The sequence below is a fragment of the Chiloscyllium plagiosum genome, unplaced genomic scaffold (assembly GCF_037043375.1).
Source record: "Chiloscyllium plagiosum isolate Xiang-an unplaced genomic scaffold, Cpla_swu_hap1 HiC_scaffold_25, whole genome shotgun sequence".
Classification (NCBI taxonomy): Eukaryota; Metazoa; Chordata; class Chondrichthyes; order Orectolobiformes; family Hemiscylliidae; genus Chiloscyllium; species Chiloscyllium plagiosum.
In genome coordinates this window covers 13,509,185-13,537,058 of record NW_028270163.1, presented here as the reverse complement: position 1 = coordinate 13,537,058, position 27,874 = coordinate 13,509,185, and the positions used below count along the sequence as shown (strand labels likewise).

The following is a 27,874-nucleotide window of genomic DNA, read 5'->3' as shown; positions in this document are numbered from 1 at the left end:
TCCCACATTGAAATCTTAGTACCATGCTCATGTTGTAATATGTTCTCTTCAGCAATTGCTAACTTTTTAAAATGTGAAAGGAATCCAAACAATTAAAATAATCAATGCACAATATTTCACTTTTAAAAATCCTTTACTGAAACAAATCAATTAAATCAACATACATCAAGAATTAATAGGTGCATATCTTAAATAAAAAAAGGATAATTTATTTAAATAGCTGATACAAAAAGATGTTCATCACTTACTTACAACACATGCATTACTTTACACACACATAGTAGAAGGTACAATCTCACTCTAATTTTGGCTCCTATAAGAACCTCTCACATTCCATTTAATGGATTTGACCCTCAAATCACTTTCCTTGGCAGCTGCATTCCAACTACAGTCCCTGGATACAGTTGATATCAATACAGCACACCCCTACAGCATTTCCCATGCTAGACTCGCAGTAGTTTTGATGGCAAGGATGCCCAAAGACTCCCTTCTACAACCCCTTCATGTTGCCTCTGGCAAAACTAGAACACAATGTGCATTACATATGACCATCACTGCTCTCTTCATTTAGCTTTCAGTGCTTTCAACTGTATTACACACCACTCTTCATAAGAGTGTCTTCTTTAGTCCCCTAACTGCTGGTTTTATTCTAAATGGATATCATGCTATGTTCTGACCAACAGGTTCCAAGACCAGCTGAAATTTCATCAATAATTATCGTTCTATTTACTTTTGGCTTTTTTTAAAAAGCTTTTTTCCCCATAGCAGCTTTTCTTGGAACGAAGTCCAATCATACCTTTTTCAGAATGCCATCTTCCACACCCCTGGTTTCATTTTGGAATTAAAAGGTACACTACCCAAAATGAAAATACAGCAAACTTTTTATTAACTGGTACCTATAGGTCAAGGTAAGTGCTGGTTGACCAAATATTCTGATAATCAAGAGGTTTACAGTAACCCTGACTAAGCAAAGCATCAAGGCATCAAGATTCCTTAAAGAATCGATGTAAAAACATCAACACAACTCTTAAAATCAACGTAAAACACAAAGTAAATAATAGAAACATAATGCAAAGGTTATATACATCACTGTTATATCTAACTTACAGCATTAATACTCAAACATCACCGTAAATGATAGTATTTGAAATATGTAAATTTTGCCAGTTTATCAAGAGTGCTGGTTGATAAGGTGCCCGTTAAAACAAAATGGGTACTGGGGCTTTTAGGAGAAAGTGAGGTCTGCAGATGCTGGAGATCAGAGATGGAAATGTGTTGCTGGAAAAGCGCAGCAGGTCAGGCAGCATCTAGGGAACAGGAGAATCGACGTTTCGGGCATTAGCCCTTCTTCCTGAAGAAGGGCTAATGCCCGAAACGTCGATTCTCCTGTTCCCTAGATGCTGCCTGACCTACTGGGGCTTTTACTGTGACATGGACAAAGATATCTGTGAACATTGGTCAAAGTTCTGTCTAGTTTACAGTTCTGACAAGTAAACCCCATTTGCAATGACATTGAAAATATTGACTTCATCAGTCCAGAACTTTAATTTCCTAGATTTTCTCATCCTTTCTTTTTAGCTGCATCAAAATGACAGAGTGCCAAGTATCAGTGTGATCTCAGATTTGTCACTGCAAAGTTATTGGTCCCATGGACTAGCTAATTGTGACACACACGCACTATTGTTGCTTTATGACAATTCACACCACAAGGACAAGGAAGATCATTTCAATAACCAAAGGTAAACCTCGGATTGCTATCAGGTTCTTAAACATGTCATCATACACAAAGTGAACATGTGGAATGAACATCTTGGAAGAGTAGTGGAAACCTCGAAGAGCAATTAGATACCAAAATGAAGCACTTTTGGATTTTTCTGGATGCTGAAGTAAATGGGGGAAGTACCTGTTGTAGTTTGTGGGGGAGCTATTTTGGCAGGTTAACAGAATTTAACATTCTGTAGTGGTGACAATTCACATTGGTGTCATTGTGTGGAAGAGTAATCAGGTCCATCAGAATTCATAGTTGAACAAGATGCCAGTGTGAGGAGATCACAATACTGCAAGAACTGAAGGGAATTACCTACTCCCCACGGTAAACCACAATGTTCTTGTCTGTTTCGTACACCTTTACTTCATACAGTAGGTTTGCTGGAAGGTATTTCTGTAGGTTGTCCCAGATGAAGATAGCTACGTTTTCTGTAGTGCTAAGCGAAAGGATAAAATAATCAGTTCTATTTGCTTCTCACCAACTCAATCTGCTGAATAGCTTCCTTTTAAAATGTGCATTTACAGCAATGCTTTAACTGGGTTTAGTTTGGATGTGAATACATTAGTTGTATATATTCAGGGTTGAGTGCAAAGTTAGATGCATTCTCTGCCTACACCAAGCTTATTGTACAAATATACCTTAACATTCATTGTTTTTATTTTGACTAACAGTTTCACAGTCGAGAACACTTTTTGCAGTGAATCTATCAGATGTACATTATATATAGATACAACACAGTTATGCAAGAAGGTTGTTTATCTCACTCATGGCTCAGTTAAATACATGCCTACCTTGAAGTCTAGAAGGTTATGGGTTGCAGTCCCACTCTAGGACTCCAGTACGATGAGACTGTGACTCCTGGACAGTATTTTGAGAATCAAATACTGCATTTCAGAGAAACCGTTAAACTGATGTACCCTACCTGCTCTCCCAAGTGGATGCAAACAATTCCATGACATTATTTTAATCAGGAGCAGGAGAGTCATCCCTGGTATCCTGACCAATATTTATCTCAAAATCAAAGGGGTGACTTGTACAGAGGGCAGGAGTGTATTATGTAGATAGAGTAGTTAGTCTTGAGCTTAATGATGTGAAAAAAGGCTGCTTAATGAGCTGGGAGGGGAACCCCAGCCTCAGGAAAAATATATAATCTGATTGGTCAGCAGCTGTACAGGCCCAGCAATGGCAGAAACGAGTGGCTTTTACTGGATGACAGGTGCATCCTGGGTCTGGAGAAGAGGTGGGAATTGGCTTCTTTAGGCCAGGTAGGGAGGTACAAAGAAGGTAGCATCAATTTGTAAGGGCGTCCCTACTCAGCACAGGAGGAGAAACCACTGTGCCCATTGCCTTCTTGCTCGGAGGCCTTGAAAGACTGAGTTGGCCTCTTTTGTTCAGCCTTTCCCAGCTGCATGTATTATGGTGGCAGAGGCAAATCCAGCCCTCAACAGGCTGTTTGTTGGCCAGTTATGGCCTTCTATAGGTCGAAAGGTTGGCAGATTAGCTGATGTCTCAGCTGCCCACTGTATTATAGGCAAGAAACCAGTGGGTTAGCCCCTCGTTCTATTTTATATACTCCTCATCTGGCCATACGCCAATGAGCGGGGACAGTAATATTCTGCTCAAATTCTGTCACTCTGGTCATTAGCACAGTTCTATTGGGAAACTGCCTTTGTGTTTCCTGCATTGCAATAATGATGCCATTTGAATCTCACTTTGCCTGTAAGGTGAATTAGAAATATAGGATATAGGTGCAGGAGTAGGCCATTCGGCCCTTCGAGCCTTCACTACCATTCAATATGATCATGCAATCTCAATAACCAACTCCTGCTTTCTCTAAATACTCCCTGATCCCTTTAGCTGCAAGGGCCATGTCCAGCTTCCCCCTTGAATATATCTAACAAACTGGCCCCAACAGTATTGTGGTAGAGATTTCCAAAGGTTCACAACTCTGAATGAAGAAATTCTTCCTTATCTCAGTCCTGAGTGGCTTTTACCCCTTATCTTTAGACTTGACACCTAGTCTTAGGGTACGTTGTGGTCAGAAAGGTGCAAGTTATTTTCGCTTTGATAAACATGCCTTCATTATATCAAAAACAAACGTGGCTTCTGCTCCTAACATAGTCCCAGGTTAAAGTAAAATACAGGTGAGACTGAAAACCAGCTTTGCTTCTGACATGGGAGATGGAAAAATGTTAACATCCAAGTCCTCTCCCTCCACCATCAAATTCAGACCCACTGAAGTTTGTGATGTTAGAAGTTAGCATGCTAATGAATAAACCAGCATTTCTACAAAAACGTGATTCAATAACTTACGCTCACAACCTTCCCTCCATCAACTGCAGGACTGAATCAACATAGAATTGGAGTTACTGTGACAACATGCATGTTACAGTTTGGAACTGTGGATAGTTATGGTAGAAGTTGCAATGTCTTTTCCCAACCCCCCCACCTCCCCGGTCACTTGGCTGATCATGAGCCTCCCTTGCTTTTACTGCCTGCTGTTGGCTTGTGTTGGAAGAGTACTCCACCAGGTTCTGAAAGCACCTTCTTTGGCCATTAAATCCTGGGGTGGGACTTGAGGCCAGAGTTTCTGTCTCAGGGGCAAGGATATTAATCACTGCAGCACAAGATTTCAACTTCCAAAACATTTACTTTCTCCCAGAACAATCTCAGCTACTTCTGGAGGACTGTGTCTCACTAAGACCCTCGGCTGAAATCCATCAGGACCAGAGTCAGCCACAGCTCTAGCAACTGTGTCACTTCTCTAATGATTGTAATTTTCCAAGTGCCTTACATTTCCTGATTTATCATTGCTTCTGTGATGTTACTTGTATTCTCCATCATGTATACTAATGCAATTTAATACCTACCAATTTATCCGTCATCTCTTCATTCTCCATTAGCAATTCTCCAGACTCACTTTGTTAACGCTCCTCCTTTACACACTTATAGAAAGCATTACTGTCTGTTTTTCAATTCCTGGCTAGATTGCTCTCTTACTCTAATTTTCCCTTAATAATTTTGTGTTCTGACCAAGCTTCTGTCCTGCCACAATTATATGCTTCTTATTTATGTTTCGTATCATCTTTATCTTTCCAGTTAATGACAGATTATGGGTCTGTCACTTGGAATTTTTCTTACTCATTGAGGATGTATCTAATCTGTATATTCTGAAATATCCCCATGAACATCTACCACTGCATCCCTATTGACTTTTTTTTAAACTGGCTAATTCACTTTAGTCAGCTCTGTTTTCTCAAACTCATAATTGGCTTTGCTGAATAGTCTCTGACCCACTTGTCTTTTCTCCCCCCAAACTGGATGTAAAATTCAATCATATTATGGTCACTGCTACCAAGTGGGAGCCTCCATAGCGAGATCAATAATTAATTATTCCTCTCTCATTGAACAATATTAGGTTTAGTATACCCCACTCAGTTTACCTCCAAAACATGCATTTCTAAGAGACTCTCCCGAAAATTTGCAACAAATCTCTTATTCTGGGTGGCACGTGGCTGATCAGTTAGTATGCAGCCTCACAGCGTGAAGGGCACTGGTTCGATTCCACCCTTGAGCGATCATCTGTATAAAGTCATAGAGATGTACAGCAGGGAAACAGAACCTTCAGTCCAACTCAATGCCAGCCAGGTATCCTAAACTAATCTGGTACCATTTACCAGCACTTGGCCCATATCTCTCTAAACCCTACCTTTTCATGTACCTATCCAGATGTCTTTTAAATATTGTAATTGTACCAGCCTCCACCACTTCCTCTGGCAGTTCATTCCATACACACACCACCCTCTGCATGAAAACGTTGCCCCTTAGGACCCTACAAAATCTTTCCCCTCTCACATTATCCCTATGTCTGGGTGGGTTTCATCTCACAGTCCAAAGATGTGCAGGTTAGGTGGATGGGCCATGCTGAATTGCCCATAGTGTGCAGGGATATGCAGTCTAGGTGTGTTAGCCATGGGGATACAGGGACGGAATGGGGAGTGGGTCTGAGTGGGATACTCTTTGGGGGTGGGGGAGTGGACTTGATGGGCTGAATGGCCTGTTTCCACACTGTAGGGATTCTATGATCCTACAATCTCGGCTATGTTTACCAATCGAGATTTAGATGTCTCATGATTATCATTGTGTCTTTCTAGCAAGCTCCCATTATGCCTTCCTTTAAGCTCTACCCTATTGTGTGGTTACTGGTCGGGAGCAGTCTACATTTCTACAAGTAAACTCTAGCCTTTAACATTTCTAATCTCTACCCAAAAGATTTCCACATCCAGGTTTCCTGAACTTAGAATACTGCTGTCTATTGCGCTAATACAATAATTAACTAACAGCTCTGCCTTTTCCTAACTTCCTATGGTTCCTAAATCCTTCAGTATTCAGGCACCAATCCATGTCATTTTGCAGCCAGATCTGTCGAAGACCATCAAATTGTAATTCTTTTTTAATAGCGCTCTCAGTTCTTCTGTTTGTTCTGACCACTAAATGCATTCAGGTACAATGTCTTTAGCTTTTACAAAATGTAATATTTTTTCTTAAAGTAAGGAAGAAGCAAATAGGTCAGTCAGTTTAACACCTGTCATAGGAAAAATGTTAGAAACTGTTTTGAAAGGAATTATAGAAAGGTTCTTGGTAAAAAGACGAAGTTAATATGGTTTTGTGAAGGGTAAATAAGGCCTTAGCTAATTATTTTGGAGGTGTTTGAGGTAGTAAAATAATAATAAGGCAGCACGGTGGCTCAGTGGTTAGCACTGCTGCCTCACAGCACCAGGGACCCGGGTTCGATTCCAGCCTTGGGTGACTGTCTTGTGGAGTTTGCACATTCTCCCCACGTCTGCGTGGGTTTCCTCCGGGTGCTCTGGTTTCCTCCAATGATGTGCAGGTCAGGTGAACTGGCCACACTGAATTCCCCATAGTATTCAGGGATGTGTCGGTTAGGTGTATTCGTCAGGGGTAAATGTAGGGTACTGGATAGGAGTAGGTTACCCTTCAGAGGGTCGGTGTGGACTTGCTGAGCCAAATGGCCTGTTTGCACACTGTAGGGATTCTATAACATGAGCTGTGGATAAAGCGAACTAGTGGATGGACTGTACTTAAGATTTTCAGAAGCATTCATGGAATCAGAAGCTCATGGAATTGGGGTTTCCCTTGGCTCGAAAACAAGAATGGCTGGCTAACAAAATGGAGAATAAGTAGAAATGAATCTTTTTTATATTGACACAATAGAATGAGTGGTATGCCACAGGGATTAGTGCTGAGACAGTAACTATTTATCACTTATACGAATGCCTTCGATGAAGAGACTGAAGGTATACTTACTGTTGACACAAGGATATGTAGGAAAGTGAGTTGTGAAAAGACATGAAGTGGTTAAAAACTCTATAGACTAGACAAATGAGTGGGAAAAGGTCTGGCTGAAGGCTATATGTGCAGACATGTTAAATTGTCCACTTTGGCAGCAAGAATAATAAAAGCAAATGCTCTGAGATTGCAAAGCTCTGTGATGCAGAGGGATCTGGATGTCCTCATACATAAATCACAAAATGCTAACACCTGGCTGCAGCAAGTAATTAGGAAAACTAATAGGTTGTTATATTTATTGCAAGGGGAATGGAGTACAAATAAGGGAGATTATGTTATAATTGTACAGGCCATCAGCGGATCACATCTGGTACTGTGTAGGGTATCCGTCGCCTTATTTTCAAAACGATGCAAATGAGTTGGAAGCAGTTCAAGGGAAGCTTACTCAATTAATGGACAGTTTCTCTCATAACAGAAGATTAGACAGGCTAGCCTTGTATTGCTGGATTTTAGAAGCGAAAACGTGATTGAAACATAAGATCCTTGAGGGGTCTTGCCAGTGTAGATTTGGAGAATGTTTCCACTTGGGTGAGAATCTGGAACTAATGAACACTGTTTAAAATTCAATTGTTGCCTATTTATAACAAGCAAAATGATTTTTTTTTTGTTCTTCAGAAGGTCATGACTCTTTGGAACTGTCTTCCTGAAAAGGTACTGGAAGCAAAACGTACCAAGGCAGAATTTGTGGTAAGCAAGGGGGTGAGAGGTTGTCGAGGAGATGGGAATGTGGATTGGAGGTTATAATCAGATCAGAACTTATTAAATGGCAAAGCTAAGGAACTACAGTGGTTCAAAAAGGCAGCTCACCCACCATCTCCTCAAGGATAACTTTGAAGGGGCAATAAGAGTGGGACACCTACATCTCATGAATGATTTAAAAACAAAGCAGGCTCAGGGCCAAATAGCCTACTCCTGCTGCTTTTTCATTGTTTGACATGTATTTTCTAGAGCTCAGAAACAGAAGAGGTGACCTCATCGAACCACTAACCTCAATGAATTCGTAAAGGTTAGACATGGTCGGGACAGAAAGGCTATTTCCCTCGGTTTGGGACAGTGAGGATCGAGAACAATTGGACACCATCTCAGAATAAGCAGCAGGCCATTTAGGACTGAGATGAGGAGAAACTCTTCAATCAGAGGATGGGTAACCTTTGCACTTCTGAGGGCTGTGGAGGCTTAATCATTGAAACAGGATCAATGCAGAGATCAACAGATGTTTGGATACTGAAGCCAAAGAATACAGGGACAATGTGGGAAAATGGCATTGAGATAAATAGTCAGACAATATCTAAAATGGTGGAGCAGGCACAAGGGCTGAATGGTCTACTCCTGCTACTACATTCCTAAGACCCATGCAATCTACTTACCTAACAACATTGGCAAAGTATGGAACATCTTTGTCCAGATTCTTATGGTCAAGTGGTTTCATTATGGCTTCCTGATGAAAGAAAAGAAGATAAGGACTTGTGGACAATATTTCGGAGATTTCATTTATTTAGTTCACTGATTTCTAAAATGTTAAGGATCAGATACTCATGAACTGTATTAGGGCCACTGACAAATTAGGGTAGAGAAGGGGACAGTTACATATCATTTGCCATTTCAACCAGAATTCTACCAGAATTTACTCATCACCTGCATGTGCTCCTTGAGCTCTGTGATGTTGATCACCATCCCTGTGAGTGGATTGACCTGAAACATATGTGAACAGAAATGAAGAATTTGGATTCATCACTCATTGTCAAGCTTAAGATTGCATGGAATTATTTCTGTTCTATTATGGTTTCTTTCAAATTTATAGTGCTCCCAATAATACTGTTTTGTCCTTATATTGCTAATTCTCAATCCAGAGATGTTTCAGGAGGTGGAAATTAAGTTTATATTCATGTAGGTCACTCAAAGTGACAAAATATTTCTAACACTCTTCATAATGCCATAGATACTGAAATCAGTGTCTTCCTTGTTCTGCCAGTTATACTGATTCACTCACTCATCATAGAATCCCTACAGCATGGAAACAGGCCATTTGGCCCAACAAGTCCACACCAACCATCTGAACAATAACCCCAGACCCATTCTCTTACCCTATTATTTAACATTTACCCCTGACGAATGCACCTAACCAAGAACATAGAACAGTACAGCACAGAACAGGCCCTTCAGCCCACGATGTTGTGCCGACCATTGATCCTCATGTAAGGTAAACCTAAGGTACGACCATATGCATGTCCAGCAGTCTCTTAAATATCCCCAATGATCTTGCTTCCACAACTGCTGCTGGCAACGCATTCCAAGTTCTCACAACTCTCTGCGTAAAGAACCTGCCTCTGGCATCCTCTATACTTTCCACCAAACAGTTTAAAACTAATCACTCCTTGTGTTAACAATTTCTGCCCTGTGAAAAAGTCTCTGGCTATCAACTCTATCTATGCCTCTCATTATCTTATACACCTCAATTAGGTCCCCTCTCTTCCTTCTTTTTTCCAATGAAAAGGTCAGAGCTCAGTCAACCTCTCTTCATAAGATAAGCCCTCCAGTCCAGGCAGCATCCTGGTAAACCTCCTCTGAATCCTCTCCAAAGCATCCACATCTTTCCTATAATAGGGTGACCAGAACTGGACACAGTATTCCAAGTGCGGTCTAACCAAAGTTTTATAGAGCTGCAACAAGATCTCACAGCTCTTAAACTCAATCCCCCTGTTAATGAAAGCCAAAACACCATATGCTTTCTTAACAACCCTGTCCACTTGGGTGGCAATTTTAAGGGATCTACGTACCTGCACACCAAGATCCCGCTGTTTCTCCACACTACCAAGAATCCTGTCTTTAATCCTGTACTCAACTTTCAAGTTTGACCTTCCAAAATGCATCACTTTGCATTTATCCGGGTTGAACTCCATCTACCACCTCTCAGCCCATCTCTGCATCCTGTCAATGTCACGCTGCAGCCTACAACAGTCCTCTATAATGTCAACGACACCTCAAACCTTTGTGTCATCTGCAAACCTGCTAACCCATCCTTCAATCTCCTCATCCAAGTCATTAATAAAAATTACAAACAGTAGAGGCTCAAGAACAGAGCCCTGTGGAACACCACTCATCACTGACTTCCAGGCAGAATACTTTCCTTCCACTACCACTCACTGTCTTCTGTCGACCAGCCAATTCTGTATCCAGACAGCTAAATTTCCCTGTATCCCATTCCTCCTGACCTTCTGAACAAGCCTACCATGGGGAACCTTATCAACTGCCTTGCTGAAGTCCATATACACCACATCCACCGCTCGACCCTCATCAACTTGTCTAGTAACATTCTCAAAGAACTCAATAAGATTTGATAGGCATGACCTGCCCCTCATAAAGCCGTGCTGACTGCATTTAATCAAGCCATGCTCTTCCAGATGGTCATAAATCCTGTCCCTCAGAATCCTTTCTAACACCTTGCAGACGGCACACGGGAGACTGACTGGTCTGTAATTGCTGGGGATTTCCCTATTTCCTTTCTTGAAGCGAGGAATTACATTTGCCTCCCTCCAGTCCTCAGGTGCGACTCCGGTGGAGAGTGAGGATGCAAAGATCTTTGCAAGCAGTGAAGCAATCACATTTCTCGCTTCCCAAAGCAGCCGAGCACAAATCTGATCTGGCCCTGGCGACTTGTCAATCTTAATGTTTGCCAAAATTTTGAACACATCAGCCTCCTCAATCTCTATCCGTTCCAGCATGCTTACCTGCTCCTCCATGGTTTCATTCACTACAAGGTCCTTTGCTTTAGTAAAGACAGAAGCAAAAAAAAACTCGTTTAGGGCTTCCCCTATCTCCTCAGACTCTATACAAAAGTTCCCTATGCTATCCCTGATCGGTCTCTCTTTGATCATTCTCTTATTCCTCATGTGTGTGTGAAATGCCTTTGGATTCTCCCTAATCCTTCCTGCCAAGCCTTTTTCGTGCCCCCTCCTGGCTCTCCTCAGACCATTTTTGAGCTCCCTTCTCGTCTGCCTGTAATCCTCTAGAACTGAGCAAGACCCTCGCTTCCTCCACCTTACGTAAGCTGCCTTTTTCTTTTGACGAGAAACTCCTCCGCTCTAGTCATCCAAAGTTCCTTTATCTTACCCCTCCTTGCCTGTCTCAGAGGAACACATTTATGCAGCACTCGCAACAACTGTTCCTTAAACAGTCTCCACATGTCTATCGTGCCCTTTCCATGGAACAATTGCTCCCAGTCCACGCTTCCCAACTCTCGTCTGATAGCATCATAGTTTCCTTTTCCCCAATTAAATATCCTCCCATTGTGCCTGCTTCTCTCCTTCTCCATAGCTATGTAGAATGTGAGGCAGTTGTGGTCACTATCACCAAAATGCTCTCCCACCGCAAGATCTGACACCTGCCCCGGCTCATTGCCGAGCATCAAATCCAAAGTGGCCTCTCCCCTCATCGGCCTGTCAACATAGAGTTAGGAAGCCCCCCTGAACACACCTTACAAAAACAGCTCCTTCCAATCCATCTGCTTGAAGGAGGTTCCAATCAATATTGGGAAAGTTAAAGTCACCCATTACAACAACCCCACTACTTTCACACTTTCCCAAAATCTGCCGACCTATGCTTTCTTCAATCTCCCTGCTGCTATTGGGGGGCCTGTAGTAAAATCCTAATGAGGTGACTGCTCTCTTACTGTTCCTAATTTCCACCCATACTGACTCAGTAGGCAGACCCTCCTCGACAATGGTAACTTCTGTAGCTGTGATACCCTCTCTGATTTGCAGTGCTACACCCCCTCCTCTTTTCTCCCCCCTCCTTATGCTTTTTAAATGTTCTAATCCCTGGAACATCCAGCAACATCCAACATAACAGTCTCTGTTATGGCCACAACATCATAGCACCAGGTACTGATCCATGCTCTAAGCTCATCACTTTTATTCCTGATACTCCTTACATAGAACATAGAACATAGACGAATACAGCGCAGTACAGGCCCTTTGGCCCTCGATGTTGTGCCGATCCAAGCCCACCTAACCTACACTAGCCCACTATCCTCCATATGCCTATCCAATGCCCGCTTAAATGCCCATAATGAGGGAGAGTCTACCACTGCTACTGGCAAGGCATTCCATGAACTCACGACTCGCTGAATAAAGAACCTGCCCCTAACATATGTCCTATACCTACCCCCCCTTAATTTAAAGCTATGCCCCCTTGTAATAGCTGACTCCATACGTGGAAAAAGATTCTCACTGTCGACCCTATCTAAACCCCTAATCATCTTGTACACCTCTATCAAGTCACCCCTAAACCTTCTTTTCTCCAATGAAAACAACCCCAAGTGCCTCAGCCTTTCCTCATACGATCTTCCTACCATACCAGGCAACATCCTGGTAAACCTCCTCTGCACCCGTTCCAGTGCCTCCACATCCTTCTTTTGTATGGTGACCAAAACTGCACACAATACTCCAGATGTGACCGCACCAGAGTCTTATACAACTGCAACATGACCTCAGGACTCCGGAACTCAATTCCTCTACCAATAAAAGCCAATACGCCATATGCCTTCTTCACCGCACTATTTACCTGGGTGGCAACTTTCAAAGATCTGTGTACATGGACACCAAGATCCCTCTGCTCATCCACACGACCAAGTATCCGACCATTAGCCCAGTACCCCATCTTTTTGTTACTCTTACCAAAGTGAATCACCTCACACTTAGCTACATTGAACTCCATTTGCCACCTTTCTGCCCAGTTCTGCAGCTTATCTATATCCCACTGTAACCTGCCACATCCTTCCTCACTGTCTACAACTCCTCCGACTTTCGTATCATCCGCAAACGTGCTCACCCAACCTTCTAACCCCTCCTCCAGGTCATTTATAAAAATGACAAACAGCAATGGTCCCAAAACAGATCCTTGCGGAACACCGCTAGTGACGGCACTCCAAGATGAACCTTTGCCATCAACTACTACCCTCTCTGTCTTCTTCCAGCCAGCCAACTCCTAATCCAAACCTCCAACTCACCCTCAATGCCATACCTCCGTATTTTTTGCAGTAGTCTACCATGGGGAACCTTATTAAACGCCTTACTAAAATCCATATACACCACATCTACCGCTTTCCCCTCGTCCACCTCCTTACTCACCTTCTCAAAGAATTCAACAAAACCATGCTGACTATCCTTGATCACATTATTCCTATCCAGATGTTCATAAATCCTATCCCTTACAATTCTCTCTAAGACTTTGCCCACAACAGAAGTGAGACTCACCGGTCTATAGTTACTAGGGTTATCCCTACTCCCCTTCTTGAACAAGGGAACCACATTTGCTAGCCTCCAATCTTCTGGCACTACTCCTGTAGACAACGAGGACATAAAATCAATGCCAATGGCTCTGCAATCTCCTCCCTTGCTTCCCAGAGAATCCTAGGATAAATGCCATCAGACCCAGGGGACTTATCTATTTTCACCCTTTCCAGAATTTCCAACACCTCTTCTCTACATACCTCAAAGCCATCCATTCTACTTAATTGTGACTCAGTATTCACATCGACAACAATGTCCTGTTCTTGAGTGAATACTGACGAAAAGTATTCATTCAGTGTCTCCCCAATCTCTTCAGCCTCCACACGCAACTTCCCACTACTATCCTTGACTGGACCTATTCCTACCCTAGTCATTCTTTTATTCCTGACATACCTATAGAAAGCCTTAGGGTTTTCCCTAATCCTACCAACTAAGGACCTTTCATGTCCCGTCCTCGCTGCTCTTAGCTCTCTCTTCAGGTCCTTCCTGGCTACCCTATAACTCTCAATTGCCCCAATTGAACCTTCACGCCTCATCTTTACATAGTCCGCCCTCTTCCATTTAACAAGGGATTCCAATTCCTTATTAAACCACGGCTCCCTAACACGACCCTTTCCTCCCTGCCTGACGGGTACATACTTATCAAGGACACTCAATAGTTGCTCCTTGAACAAGCTCCACATATCAATTACGCCCTTGCCTTGAAGCTTACTTTTCCAAGCCACACATCCTAAGTCATGCCTCACCGCATCATAATTTCCCTGCCCCCAGCTATAACTCTTGCCCTGTAGTGCACACCTATCCCTCTCCATCACTAGAGTAAATGTCACCGAATTGTGGTCACTGTCTCCAAAGTGCTCACCTACCTCTAATTCTAACACCTGGCCTGATTCGTTACCCAGAACCAAATCCAGTATGGCCTCACCTCTTGTTGGCCTATCTATATATTGTGTCAGGAAACCATCCTGCACACATTGGACAAACACTGACCCATCTAACGAACTTGAGCTATAGCTTTCCCAATCAATATCAGGAAAGTTAAAGTCCCCCATAACAACCACTCTATTACTTTCACTCTTCTCTTGAATCATCCTCGCAATCCTTTCTTCTACATTTCTAGGATTATTAGGAGGCCTGTAAAAAAACTCCTAACAGGGTGAGCTCACCTTTCCTATTCCTAACCTCAGCCCAAACTACCTCAGATGGCGAGTCTTCATTCATCGTCCTTTCCACAGCTGTAATACTATCTTTGACAAGCAATGCCACACCTCCCCCTCTTTTACCCCACCTCTGATCCTACTAAAACATTTAAACCCTGGGACCTGCAACAGCCAATCCTGTCCCTGTTCTACCCATGTCTCCGTAATAGCCACAACATCGAAGTCCCAGGTACCAACCCATGCTGCAAGTTCACCTATCTTATTTCGTATACTTCTTGCATTGAAGTATACATACTTCAAGCCACTTTCCTGTTTACAGGCACCCTCCTTTGAAATTGATGCCATGTTCCTAACCTCCCTACACTCCAGGTCCTGCACCCTAAAGCTACAATCTGGGTTCCCATGCCCCTGCAGAGTTAGTTTAAACCCACCCCCCCCCCAAGAGCACTAGCAAACCTCCCACCAAGGATACTGGTGCCCCTCAGGTTCAGGTGCAGACCATCCTGTTTATAGAGGTCCAACCTTCCCCAGAAAGAACCCCAGTTATCCAAATACCGGAATCCCTCCCTCCTGCACCATCCCTGTAGCCACGCATTTAACTGTTCTCTCTCCCTATTCCTCGACTCTCTATCACGTGGCACGGGTAACAAACCAGAGACAACAACTCTGTTCATTCTAACTTTGAGCTTCCAACCTAGCTCCCTGAAAGCCTGCCTAACATCCTCAGCCCTCCTCCTACCTATGTCATTGGTGCCAATGTGGACCACGACTTCAGGCTGCTCCCCCTCCCCCTTAAGGACCCGAAAAACACGATCAGAGACATCACGTACCCTTGCACCTGGGAGGCAACATACCAAACGTGAGTCTCTCTCGTTCCCACAAAACCGCCTATCTGTGCCCCGAACTATCGAGTCCCCAATTACTATTGCTCTGCTCTTCTCCACCCTTCCCTTCTGAGTAACGGGGACAGGCTCCGTGCCAGAGGCCTGAGCCCCGTTACTTACCCCTGGTAAGTCGTCCCCCCCACAAGTATCCAAAACGGTATACTTGTTCTTGAGGGGAACGGCCGCAGGGGGTCCCTGCACTGGCTGCTTCCTCCCAGTCCCCCTCACTGTCACCCATCTATCTGCAATCTTTGGAGTTACTACTTCCCTAAAGCTCCGATCTATGACCCCCTCTGCCTCCTGAATGATCCTAAGTTCATCCAACACCAGCTCCAGTTCCCTAACATGGTCTTGGAGGAGCTGGAGATGGGTGCGCTTCCTGCAAGTGTAATCAGCAGGGACGGCCATGGCATCCGTCACCTCAAACATGTTGCAAGAGGAAACACACTTTAACCAATCCCTTGGTTTTTTCACAGGAAATTCCTTCCCACTGGCTGCGCTACCTCTTGCTATTGCCTCATCTCCATCAACTCTCACCACTGGTATATAGTTCAGGTTCCCACCCCACTGCCAGACTAGTTTAAACCCTCCTGAACTACTCAAGCAAACCTTCCATCCAGGACATTGGTCCCCTTCCAGTTCATGTGCAACCCGTCCTTCATGTACAGGTCCCACCTTCCCCAGAAGGCATCCCAATTATCTACATATCTGAAGCCCTCCCTCCTACACCAGCTGCGCAGCCACGTGTAAGCTGCGCCTGCTCCCTGTTCCTCGCATCGCTATCTCGTGGCACCGGTAGTAAACCCGAGAACACTACTCTGTTCGTCCTGCTGTGCAGCTTCCACCCTAACTCCCTGAAATCACTTTTTATATCCTCAGTCCTTTTCCTGGCTATACCATTGGTGCCGACACGTAACACGATTTCTGGCTGTTCGCCCTCCCCTTTCAGAATCTTATACACCCGATCGGAGATGTCCCGGACCCAGGCACCAGGGAGGCAACATATCTTCCGGGAATCCCGATCCTGACCACTAAATCTCCTGTCAATTCTCCTAACAATCGAGTCTCCTACCACTAGCGCTTTTCTATTCTGCTCCCTTCCCTTCTGGGCCAGTGTCCGGCTCAGTGCCGGAGAACTAACGACTATGACTTTCCTCTGGTAGGTCACCCCCCACCAGCAGTATCCAAAACGATATACTTATTGCTGAGGAGAATGTCGACATGGGATGTCTGCACTGTCTGTCTGTCCCCTTTCCTCCTCCTGACTGTAACCCATCTATCCTTATCCTGAGCCTCAGGAGTGACCAATTGCCGGTGACTCCTCTCAATTACCCCCTCAGTCTCCCGAATGATCCGCAGTTCATCCAGCTCAAGCTCCAATTCCCTAACATGGTTTTCAAGGAGCTGGAGTTGGGTGCACTTCCCGCAGATGTAGCCAGCGGAGACATGTGTCATGTCTCTCACCTGCCACATTCTGCAGGAGGAGCAAGCAACTGCCCTAGCATCCATACCCCACCTTATCTGAACGCCCACACAATACTAAACAATAAATCTTAATTTAATTGCTATAAAATCAAACAATAAACTAACCTACATGTCTCTGAACATTAAGTTAAGTTAGCATGGCCAATCCACCTAACCTACACGTGTTTGGATTATGGGAGAAAACCAGAGCACTCAGGGGAAACCCACACAGACACAGGGAGGATGTCTGTGTGGAGTTTGCACAGTCACCCAAGGCTGGAACCGAACCCGGGTCCCTGGCACTGTGAGGTAGCAGTGCTGAGCAGTGAACCACTGTGCCACCCCATTATTAAAATAAATGGTATCACAGTAATAAATCAGCAAAAATGTATCAGAATAGCTTAATTGCTAAAGTAATTCTAAACAAAAATTCAAATAATTTAGTTAGAAAGCAACACTTCTCTATTTCATCTCAACCTTCCTGATTCTCCTTTCTCATTTCTTCAACATTTTTTCAATCTGAATGTTACCACTCCCTATTTATTCAAATGTAACAATCATTTGTACACATTATTGGCTTTGAAAAAAGGCACAAATTTAAATCTTTTGTCTGGACTCTATCTTAATCTCTCCAGCATGAAGCTTCCAGGTTTAATTTTGTAGGTCTGATTGCTGTCTTCACTGAAAGCCAAGAGAATGAAATCTTAGAGCTTGATTTTCAAATTGGATGGTTAGGAAGCAGACAACTACATGTTTTCTGGGTCCCATCTCTGACTGGACGTTATTTTAATATTCAAAGTTCCAAACTAGGATTGGAAGTGATATTTGCAACCAATTTGAAAACACCCCACCCTTCTCCCTCCCAATGCTGCCTAGAGGCGGGAACTAGCTCTGGATTGCAATGCTCAAAGCCAAACGGGAACCATGACTCGGCTAGTTGCTGTCTTGTGGAATAATGCTGGCAACAGATCAGAAAGCCCTCTGCCTCATGCTGTAAGGAAGTGGCCAACTGGTATGTGGTTCTTCACTCACCCTGCCACTACCAGAGAATCCTAGATTGCATAACACTTTGTAAATATATAAAGCTAGGTGAAACATTCCTATGGAGGTATCCCAAATGATTTAGGTGACTAATGGGATGTTTTAAATTATTATAAGGGAATTGGACATAAATGCAAGAATCTTATGCTTCAATTTCACATCTTGAATACAGTGTGTGGTTTTGGTCTTATTTAGGCCACTGGAGGTGGTTCAGAGGAGGTTAGTAGATTAATACTTGGAATAAGTAGGTTATCTTATGAGGACAGGTTGCACAGGCTGGGAATGTTTTCACTGGTGTTTAGAAGAGTGAAGGGTAATTAGACTGAAATGCATAAATATCCTGAATGACCTGGACCATTCCTGAATGTGTGAAGGATATTTCCCTGTCAGTGATTCCAGACGTAGACAGGCACTGATAATAAACGTCCTTTCATAACAGAGATGAGGAGAAATCTTTTCTTAGAGCACCTTTAGATAGTCTGGCTCAGAAGGTGATGGAGCTTGGGTCATTGACTATTTTTAAAATGGAGCTGGATTGATTCCCCTGCCTAACAAGAATCTCAGATTATTGGAGGTAGAATGTGTGATTCAGGGAGTGTCAAATTCAGAACACCATCAGGCATTGAATGAAGGAGCAGGCTTGAGGGGCTGAATGGCCTGAATGGCCTAATGTGCATGTTCTTTGGTGCTTTAACTCAGCAGTGACATCACATTAAGGTGCAGATATAATGGGCCAAATAGTCTCCTCTGGCATTGCCAATATTATGACATAACAATGAAGTGGGTGTCCTGACCCCAAAGTAGGGACATTTCCACTGCCCCACTACATTCCTTGTTCGTTTTGCACTTTAATGACTCTGTGATTAAGGTCCAGCCTCCCCAATTGCTCTCAGAGGGTGCGCATTAGATGATTCAACTTTCTCCCTCACTCGGGTAAACATGTTCTAAGGGCCTCCTCCCCAGCCTGTTACCAAGCACAGCAAAGAGCAACACATTTAGCAGCTAGTGAGTTGGAGTATGCAGGTTGCTGTGCTCTCCCTCCTGACTGGCCAGTGCTTTAGAAAACTGCAGCACATCCTGCTGACGCCAAAAGGTGTTAGGCCACCTGGGACTGCAACTTTCAAACCGTTCCTGTATCTGAACACACCCACCCATTGTCAGAGAATCACAGATTCATACAGCATGGAAACAGAGCCTTTGGTCCAACTTGTCCATGTTGACCAGATATCTAGTCCCATTTACCAGCATTTGGCCCATTTCCCTCTAAATTCTTCCTTCTAGATGCATTTTAAATGTTGCAATTGTACCAACCACCACCACTTTCTCTGGCAGCTCATTCCATACATGAACCACTCTATGCATGAAAAGGTTACCTCTCAGGTCCTTGTTAAATCTTTCCCCTCTCACTCTAAACTTAGACCATTGTTTTGGACTCCCCTGCACTCAGAAAAAGACCTGACTATTCACCCTATCCATGCCCCTCCCCATTTTATAAATCTCTACACAGTCATCCCTCAGCTCCAGGGAAAATAGCCCCAGCCTATTCAGCCTCTCCCTACAGCTCAAACTCTCCAGCACCAACAACATTTTCTGCACCCTCTGAAATTTAACTACATATTTCCTAAAGAAGGGTGATCAGAATTGTATGCAGTATTCTAAAAGTGACCTAACCAATGTTGTGTACAGCTGCAACATGACCTCCCAACTCCTATACTCAATGTTTTAACTAATGAAGGCAAGTGTGCCAAACGCTTTCTTCATTCCCTCTGAACTAATGACACCACTTAAAAGGAACTGTGCACTTTGTCTCTTTTGTTCGACAACACTCCCCAAGACCCTTCCATTAACTGTATAAATCCTGCCCTGATTTGTCTTACCAAAATGCAACCTCGCATTTATCTAAATTAAACTCTGTCTGCAACTCCTCAGCCCACTCGCCCATCTGATCAAGATCCCGTTGTACTCCGAGATAATCTTCACTGTCCACTACATCACCTATTTCGGTATCATCTGCAAATTTACTAACCATGCCTCCAATATTCACACCAAATCACTTATGTAAATGATGAAAATCAGTGGACCCAGCACCGATCTGAGGCACACCACTGGTTACAGGCCTCCAGTCCGAAAAACAACCTTCTACCACCACCCTCTGTCTCCTACCTTCAAGCCAATTTTGTATCCAATTGGCTAGCTCCCTGGATCCCATGTGAGTTAACCTTACTAACCAGACTGCCATGTGGAACCTTGTTAAAAGCCTTCCTGAAGTTTAGATTGACATCTACTGCTCTGCCTTCATCAATCTTGTTTGTCACCTCTTCAAAAAACCTGATCAAATTAGTGAGCCACCATTTCCCTTGCACAAAACCACGTTAACTATCCCTGATCAGTCCTTGCCTTTCCAAATGCATGTAAATTCTGCCATTTAGAATCCCCTCCAACAACACACCCACCACTGACACAAGGCTCATCAGTTTATAGTTCCCGAAAGACATGACCAAGTCAATGTTAGTACTTATGACTCGAAAATAAAAATTGGGCAGAATAAACTCTTGCTGTTTTCTTCAGTCATATTTAGTACTAGTTTCTGGGTAGCCTACAATTTTGTTTTATTCTTTATGCTCATGGACATCACTGGCAAGGCCAGCATTTGTTACCCATTTCCAATTGCTCTTGGGCTGAGTGGTTTGCTAACCAATCCAGAGGGCAACTAGGAGTCAACCACCTTACTGTTGGTCTGGAGTCACATGCCAGTCATGATAAGGATGGCAACATTCTTTCCCTAAGGAACATTAATGAACCACATGGGTTTTTACAACAATTGGTGTTAGTTGTCATGGACACCGGCTTTCTATTCTGCATTTATTAACTGAATTTAAATTCCACCAGCTGGTGAGGTGGGATTTGAAGCCTTGTCACCAAAGTATCAGCCTGGGCCTTCAGTAGCCTACTGACATTACTACTATGTCACCACCTGCCCCCGTCCCCGCCCCCACCCCACCCCCACGCAGACTCTCACACTCACCTCGCCACGTACTGTAACTTCCACTGCAAAACACAAATACAACTGGTCAGAAATGTCACACACTAAAAATTGCTCAGAAGATGAAAACTGAAAATTCACAATAAACAATGTTTGTTTTACAGACTTTTTTTAAAAAAGTTGGTTTTTGAAATGCAGTATTTTCAATTTACAGATAGCTACAAATCATATTGGAGCAATAGCCTTAAAGTAGATAAGCTATAAATAAACTGTGAGCACGAGGTATTCTAAGTGGCTCAGTCACAAGCTGATATGAATCCCCACAACAGGTAGCCCATGTGTTCTCCACCATGGTGTCTTCCTCATGGATGGATTCTTAGTTTGTGGAGCAGCTGGGAATGAAGGCGGACACATACAGAATTTTACACTGCTGATTCGCTTCCTTATTCCCCTCTTCCAACCCACCCCATTTCCCTGGAATGGGCTGGGGGTACCCACATGCCCATCAAAGCCTACTGAGAGGCTGACTGGATTTTCCAGTTATCATCCGGATCAGCGTAGAGTACCCGCTGGCCCATGGCTTGAGAAAGGACTGCAATGTTTAACTTCTAACTTACTTGCTTTATCTTTCCACTTTACACTAAAAAAACCTGTTACGATGAACTTTTAAACTTTTATTTCTATTCTGATACCTTTGTAGCCAAGATGGTGCTGAGAATGGTGATGTTTTACACTTTACACAGTACTCTTTACTTGAATGCACGTGGAATTAAAACCTAAATGTAAAATTCTGTCCTAGTCAACGATAATAAAATATGCGACAGAAATAAGACCTTTCCGGTAACAGCTGATATAAATTGAGAAAGCGTTAAGGACCTTTTTGGGCTCAGTCAATCCTTCATCACACACAGGGCCTTAACAACCATTCCAAACCACCAGCTCTTAGGCCTTTATTGATAGGCTTTTCAACCTGTAGGTCTCAACAACAAAAGAATTCAGCATAAAATCTAATTTTTGCTCATTAAAGAAAATCCAGTGAGAGGAGAATAAGGGGAAAAAAAAAGTTCCACTTTCCGACCTAGGTAAAGAGGTTCTTTTAAAGCTATTGCACCAATGGCCTAAATATTTGGTTTAACAGCTGTATTAAACTTTCTTGCTCTCCACTTCACCCCACCACCTTGTGGGGAAATGTTGCCATCAACAGAGCATCTTCTGAGTGTGGGGTCTCAGGAAATAGCCATTTATACAAGGTGGGCGTCTGGGGTCACAGGCTTTGAGGCAGCAGCGGCATCCCTGGAGCTCTGACTGAATTATTCCAGCTGAGCTCCCACTCTAAACAGGCCCTCTGCTCTCACAGGACCTCCACCCCCTTTCTCACAGGTCACACTGAAGGATCACAAAGATGTTTGTCTTGAAATGGGGTGAAAAGTTGGAAAATGTTCCTCATTAAGAAATAAACAGCACCACACAAAAGTCGGAAGAATGATCAGCTGGCAGTTAACACCACGGAATGAAATATGTGCCACAGTTCAGAAGCAATCAAACACTGCATCACCAAACTGCTTGGAGCTACCGGTCGTTCTGCTACAATGTGTGTTGCGTTACTGTGAATTCACTGTAACACGATCAGTGAACTGGGACAATGTTTCTAAAGCGCAAACGTTTAAAGCGAATATTGGTTATAACACATTTCTGGCCCTTTTAGTTTAAATGGTGCTGCTATTACACAATTTTCTTATAACATGGGATTGCACAAGAACAGAACGACTGTGTTATAACAGTACTTGGCTTGATTGTACTCGGCTTGCAGAACACAGTAAGGAACTGTTAAGAGTTCACTAGACAATGTTACTTCTGTATCTAGGCCGAGGTAATAATGCATTGCATACATTTTGGTTATGAAATTACGTCAGTAAGGTTTACTGACCTTTGTAGTTATGACCATGACCATTCGGGTTGTTGCATTTTCCAAAAATTCTCTTATTCTCTTCATCACTCAAGTAATTACTGGAAAACAAGTTCCCAATGGTGTTACATTTTCAAAGCAATTACTCTAAACTGAACACACTACACTGATTTCCTATCTAGTATATAGTGTATTTTTCTCTCTCAAATCTGTGCGAATGTCCTTGCAGATTTCTCTGTCCTACGGCTAACGTCTAACATCAGATACGTGACATAGATACCAAGAGAGAATTGGGAAATGATGAGAAATGTAACTTTTTTTTACCTTTTAGGCAATGCAGTTTAGGTTTCGAAAGCTCCTTGTTAAAGCAATGCAAGTGGCAGGTGAAAAACTGTTTATGTCTCTTTCTATAGATAGTTGGAGAGATTTTCCTCAATCAAGTTACTGGCCTGACACTAAGAAGTCCAGTTTGAGGGGTACCACTCAGCATTCAGTGCAACAGACTGGGGACTTTCCCAAACTAATTACCTGCCATTGGCATATGAGAAGAATTTAAAGTTGATACAATGTGATCACTTTTTGAATATACCTTCCATGTTCAGGAAGGACACAAGCCAAGACCTTTTGCCACAGATCCTGGGATCTCACACATTGTACCATAAATCCTCTCTCGAACAGTATAGGAAGCTGGAGTACTAAAGTAAAATGGAAATGAATTTGCTCAACAAGTTTAGAGCTTCGTCTAACTAGTTAATGAATTTATAGGTGAACAAATGAAGACTAAGTCCTCATTTCCTAACGCATCAGATTTATGGGGATATCTTTGCCATCCATACACTATAATAATTCAGGAAATCCTGTAAGTGTTCAGAATATATTCAGTTCGGAAGTGTGCCTGCAGTACTCAATATCTGTCAGGAAGTCAACCCAGGGGTTAACAGATCTGTGCACCACCCTTTAGGAAAGACATATTGGTCTTGGAGGGAGCACAACCGAGTTTTGCAAGGATGATACGCTGGGTTAAGTTATGAGGAGGGACTATGTAAATTAGGCTTGCTTTTTCTAGAAGTTTGAAGGTTAAGACTGATGTCTTCAAGATATTAACAGGAAAAGACAGGGTAGATAAAGATGAACTATTTCTACTGGTTAGGGATTCTATTACTAGAGTACATGGTCTGGCCATAATTCTCAGGCTATTCAGGAGAGATGTAAGGAAGCACTTCCAAACACAGAAGATGGTAGAAATTGGAATTCTTTTCCACAAATGCCAGTGGATGCTGGATCAGTTAATTTAAAACCTGAGGTAGATACATTTTTATTTTTAAAAAAGCGTTAAAGGGATAAGGGCCAAAGGCAGACTTATGGAATTCAGCCACAGATTGGCCATGATCTTATTGAATGGTGGGATGGACTCAAAGGGGCTGAATGGCCCACTCCTTTTCCAGAGGGTAGAACAATCAGATCTCATTGTGATGAAACTGCACATGGTATCTTTTCCACTTTTCCTCACATAAGCCTTTCCTTTCGAAAGTGGAATGAAACCTTTAGTGAGATGAAAGGATTGTGAAACATTAGCTTTATATCAGAGACAACCAATAAGAATGCAGATCAAATTTTCAATTACTCAGCTCAATCTCAATTTATCCTCAAAAAAAAGACAATGTGATCAAATATACCTGTCCTTTTCAGAGGCTGACTTATCTGCTTTAGAAATTATCACATTGGTACCCACTATAGCAACCCATTATACCATGGAACTCAGTATAATCCAGGGGCCTGTCTGTGTTGAATCTTAAGACTTTAATTCAGCAAATGCTACAATACGCTACCTACTCTGAACACAGATGCCATCTTTTAAAAAAATTAAAATTAAAAGCAAACATTTAATTATTGATTTTATTGATTTATTTGGGGAGGTGGTGACATAGTAATAATGTCACTGGAGTGGTAATCCAGAACTTCGGGCTATTGCTCTGGGGACATAGGAGAGAATTGCATCACAGCAGATGTGAAATTTGAATTCAATAATGAAAATAAAACAGTCGAATGGCAACCATTGTCAGTTGCTGTAAATACCCAGAGAGAAAGTGAGGACTGCAGTTGCTGGAGAGAGCCGGTCAGGCAGCATCTGAAGAGCAGATTCCCATCCCTGATGAAGGGCTTAGGCCTGAAACGTCGATTCTCTTGCTCCTTGGATGCTGCCTGACCTAGTGTGTGCTTTTCCAGCTCACACTCTTGGACATTGTAAGTACCCATCTGACTCACTGGTATCTTTTAGGGAAGGAAATCCGCTATGGTTAGCTGGGTGGGCCGACTCACGACTCCAGGTCACCCCAATTCACTTTTTACTGATATCTGAAAATGGCTGAGCAAGCCACTGCTCACATCCCATGCATTAACATTTTTACAAAAATTGGGGGCATGAGCACTGAATATTGGGAAGCAGTGGCCTAGTGGTGTTATTGTTGGACTGCTAGTCCAGACATGCAGGAAATGTTCTGGGGGCCTGAGTTTAAATCCCACCACAGTAGATAGTGGAATTTCTATTCAATAAAATCTGGGATTAAAAGTCTAATAATGAAGCCATTATCAATTGTCAGATAAATCCATCTGATTCACTAATGTTCTTTAGGAAAAGAAACTGCTATCCTCACCTGGTCTGGCCTAGACATGTGGCTCCAGACCCATGGCAATATGGTTGATTCATAACTGCCCACCAGACATTTAGGGACAGGGCAATAAATGCTGCCCTAGCCAGTCATGCCCTCATCCCATGAATCAATTAAAGAAAATATTGACCCGAGTGGAGTTGGAACCCACCTGACCACAGAGCACCAGCTAAGACAGACAGCTATTTTGAGATTATGAACCCACAGAATATGTTGTAGCAGTACCTTCAGCATATTTTCAAATACATTGCCATCTTGTACTTAGTAAATCTCTTGGACTGTTGTTCAGAAGATCCAGGTTCAATTACCCCTTTTCTCCTGCTTCACTATTACTTCAAGAAGCAGCCAGGAATTAGCCAGCAGTCTCCTCAAAGCAAGTCAAGCTCCCCTCACACAACATGTCCATATAAGCATAATTGTCATCACCATAACGGAAATTAATACATGTTTGGCCACTTTCCTGGATATCCTGGCTTGTTGACTTTAAGAATGTGTCCTCTGTGACCTGCAAACTTTCTTTGAAACATTAGCAAAGCCTTCTTTTCAACAGTTTAAGAACAAGACAAATTTCAACCTTCATTCTGGGGCAATCATTAATTTGTAAATGGTTGCAGCTTTCAGACAGATTAGAATTTGTAAAGCCACAAGGCAGCTGGTAAGACTAATCACAACTCCAGCAAGTAGCAGAATAATACTTATTCATGATACAATACTCTAGATATGGATAAAAAAAACAGCCTGAGCATGAGATCAGCAGCAACTGTTTTAGCATGGCCAATCTACCTAATCTACACAGTGGCACAGTGGTTAGCACTGCTGCCTCACAGTGCCAGAGACCCAGGTTCAATTCCCGTCTCAGGCAACTGTCTGTGTGGAGTTTGCACGTTCTCCCCGTGTCTGCGTGGTTTTCCTCCGGGTGCTCCGGTTTCCTCCCACAGTCCAAAGATGTGCAGGTTAGGTGAATTGGCTGTGCTAAATTGCCCGTAGTGTTAGGTGTAGGGAATGGGTCTGGATGGGTTGCTCTTTGGAGGGTCGGTGTGGACAGGGCCAGCACAGTGGCTCAGTGGTTAGCAGTGCTGCCTCTTAGCACCAGAATCCCAGGTTCAATTCCAGCATTGGGTGACTGTGTGGAGTTTACACATTCTCCCCTGTCTGCGTGGGTTTCCTCCCACAATCCAAAGATGTGCAGGCTAGATGAATTGGCCATGCTAAATTGCCCACTAGTGTTAGTGTTAGGAGGGAGGTGGTTCTGGGTGGATTGCTCTTCAGAGGATCGGTGTGGACTGGTTGGGCCGAAGGGCCTGTTTCCACACTGTAAGGAATCTAATCTCGCTACCTCTGTCTCCTAAAACCTTGGTTACCTGCCCCAATATCTTCTCACGATGCTCAGTGTCAGATACTTCATTAATAACATTCCATGTGAACTGTTCAGGGATGACAGGCGCGCTGCCTCAGAGCGGCTGAGTAAATAAATCGGGTGTAAGTAACTGGATTTGCCAGAATGCCAAGTGGCTGAGGGGGGTCACTGACTCCATTCCCCTGTCTCGGATGTGGAAATAGGTGGGAATCTCCCACAAGATCAGGGTAAACTGCAGGCCTGCCTGAATCCACAGACCTGAGACAGACATTGAAGAAAAATGTAGCTAATGAGCCAATCCACCACACTGACTAAATCCCGTACAACATAGCTAGCTCGATACTAGACAGGATTTCCGGAACGGGTTACACCGAATTAAAGTGGGCCTGAGTAGCTGCGGGTCTGGGTACAGGATGAATCCTAGGCTTTTTCCTCGGAGACTGTGAAAGGTCAATTTCACATGGTGTTGCACAGAAATAGGACAACCATGACGCGAGAGACCCCCGTACAAAGAGTTTCTGTTTGGGAGATAAAGTCTAATACAAGGACATTCTATACCACAGTGAAGAGATGGTAAAATAAATACCGTAAACCCACGTACAATTACACCAGAATAGACAAACCGGAGCTTTATATCCTGAGAACGGCTTCCGTATTGTGCCCCTGCTCTCAGTGAAAGTGAAACTTACAACGTCTAAATATTATCCCCATTCCCCAGGAGGGATGGTGACAGTTTAATTTTTTTTTACCTATGGAGGCGATGAGCAGCGTTGAAGCTTTCCACTCGTGTCACCAGCGCTGTCCTGGTTGGTTTCATTTGCTGCTCTCCTACTTCCATGAGTACAGCGACAAACCAAGCCCCAATTGCCAACGTGGCCACAAAGCGACAGGTTAAAACGCTGGATACACGCACAACACATCAGTCAGTCGACGTTCAACTCACTTCCGACTGATCATCGAATCATTCCAGACTCCAAACACT

General features: G+C 43.3%; 1 protein-coding gene across 2 annotated transcripts; it reads right to left on the bottom strand.

Moving 5' to 3' along the window:
• Positions 1–114: 114 nt before the first annotated feature.
• pts (6-pyruvoyltetrahydropterin synthase) lies at positions 115–27,798 on the bottom strand. Of its 2 annotated transcripts, XM_043714423.2 has the most exons (6): positions 27,642–27,797; positions 22,888–22,967; positions 21,003–21,025; positions 8,774–8,830; positions 8,506–8,576; positions 115–2,204 (listed from the first exon to the last, which is right to left on the bottom strand). In XM_043714423.2, exons 1-6 carry the CDS (start codon positions 27,728–27,730, stop codon positions 2,081–2,083), a joined length of 444 nt encoding a protein of 147 aa, XP_043570358.1. In that variant the 5' UTR covers positions 27,731–27,797; the 3' UTR covers positions 115–2,080. The 2 variants fall into 2 exon arrangements, with proteins under 2 accessions (XP_043570358.1, XP_043570359.1); XM_043714424.2 differs by lacking the exon at positions 8,774–8,830 and having other exon boundaries at positions 27,642–27,798.
• Positions 27,799–27,874: the final 76 nt, after the last annotated feature.

Bases quoted from the DNA above. Each gene is read 5' to 3' on its own strand.
- pts (XM_043714423.2), bottom strand. From the start codon at position 27,730: ATGGAAGTAGGAGAGCAGCAAATGAAACCAACCAGGACAGCGCTGGTG. The intron at 21,026-22,887 runs GTCAGTAAACCT...TGTGTTTTGCAG, and splicing joins TCATGGTCATAACTACAAAG to TGGAAGTTACAGTACGTGGC. The intron at 2,205-8,505 runs GTAAGTAGATTG...CCTTTCGCTTAG, and splicing joins TACTTTGCCAATGTTGTTAG to CACTACAGAAAACGTAGCTA.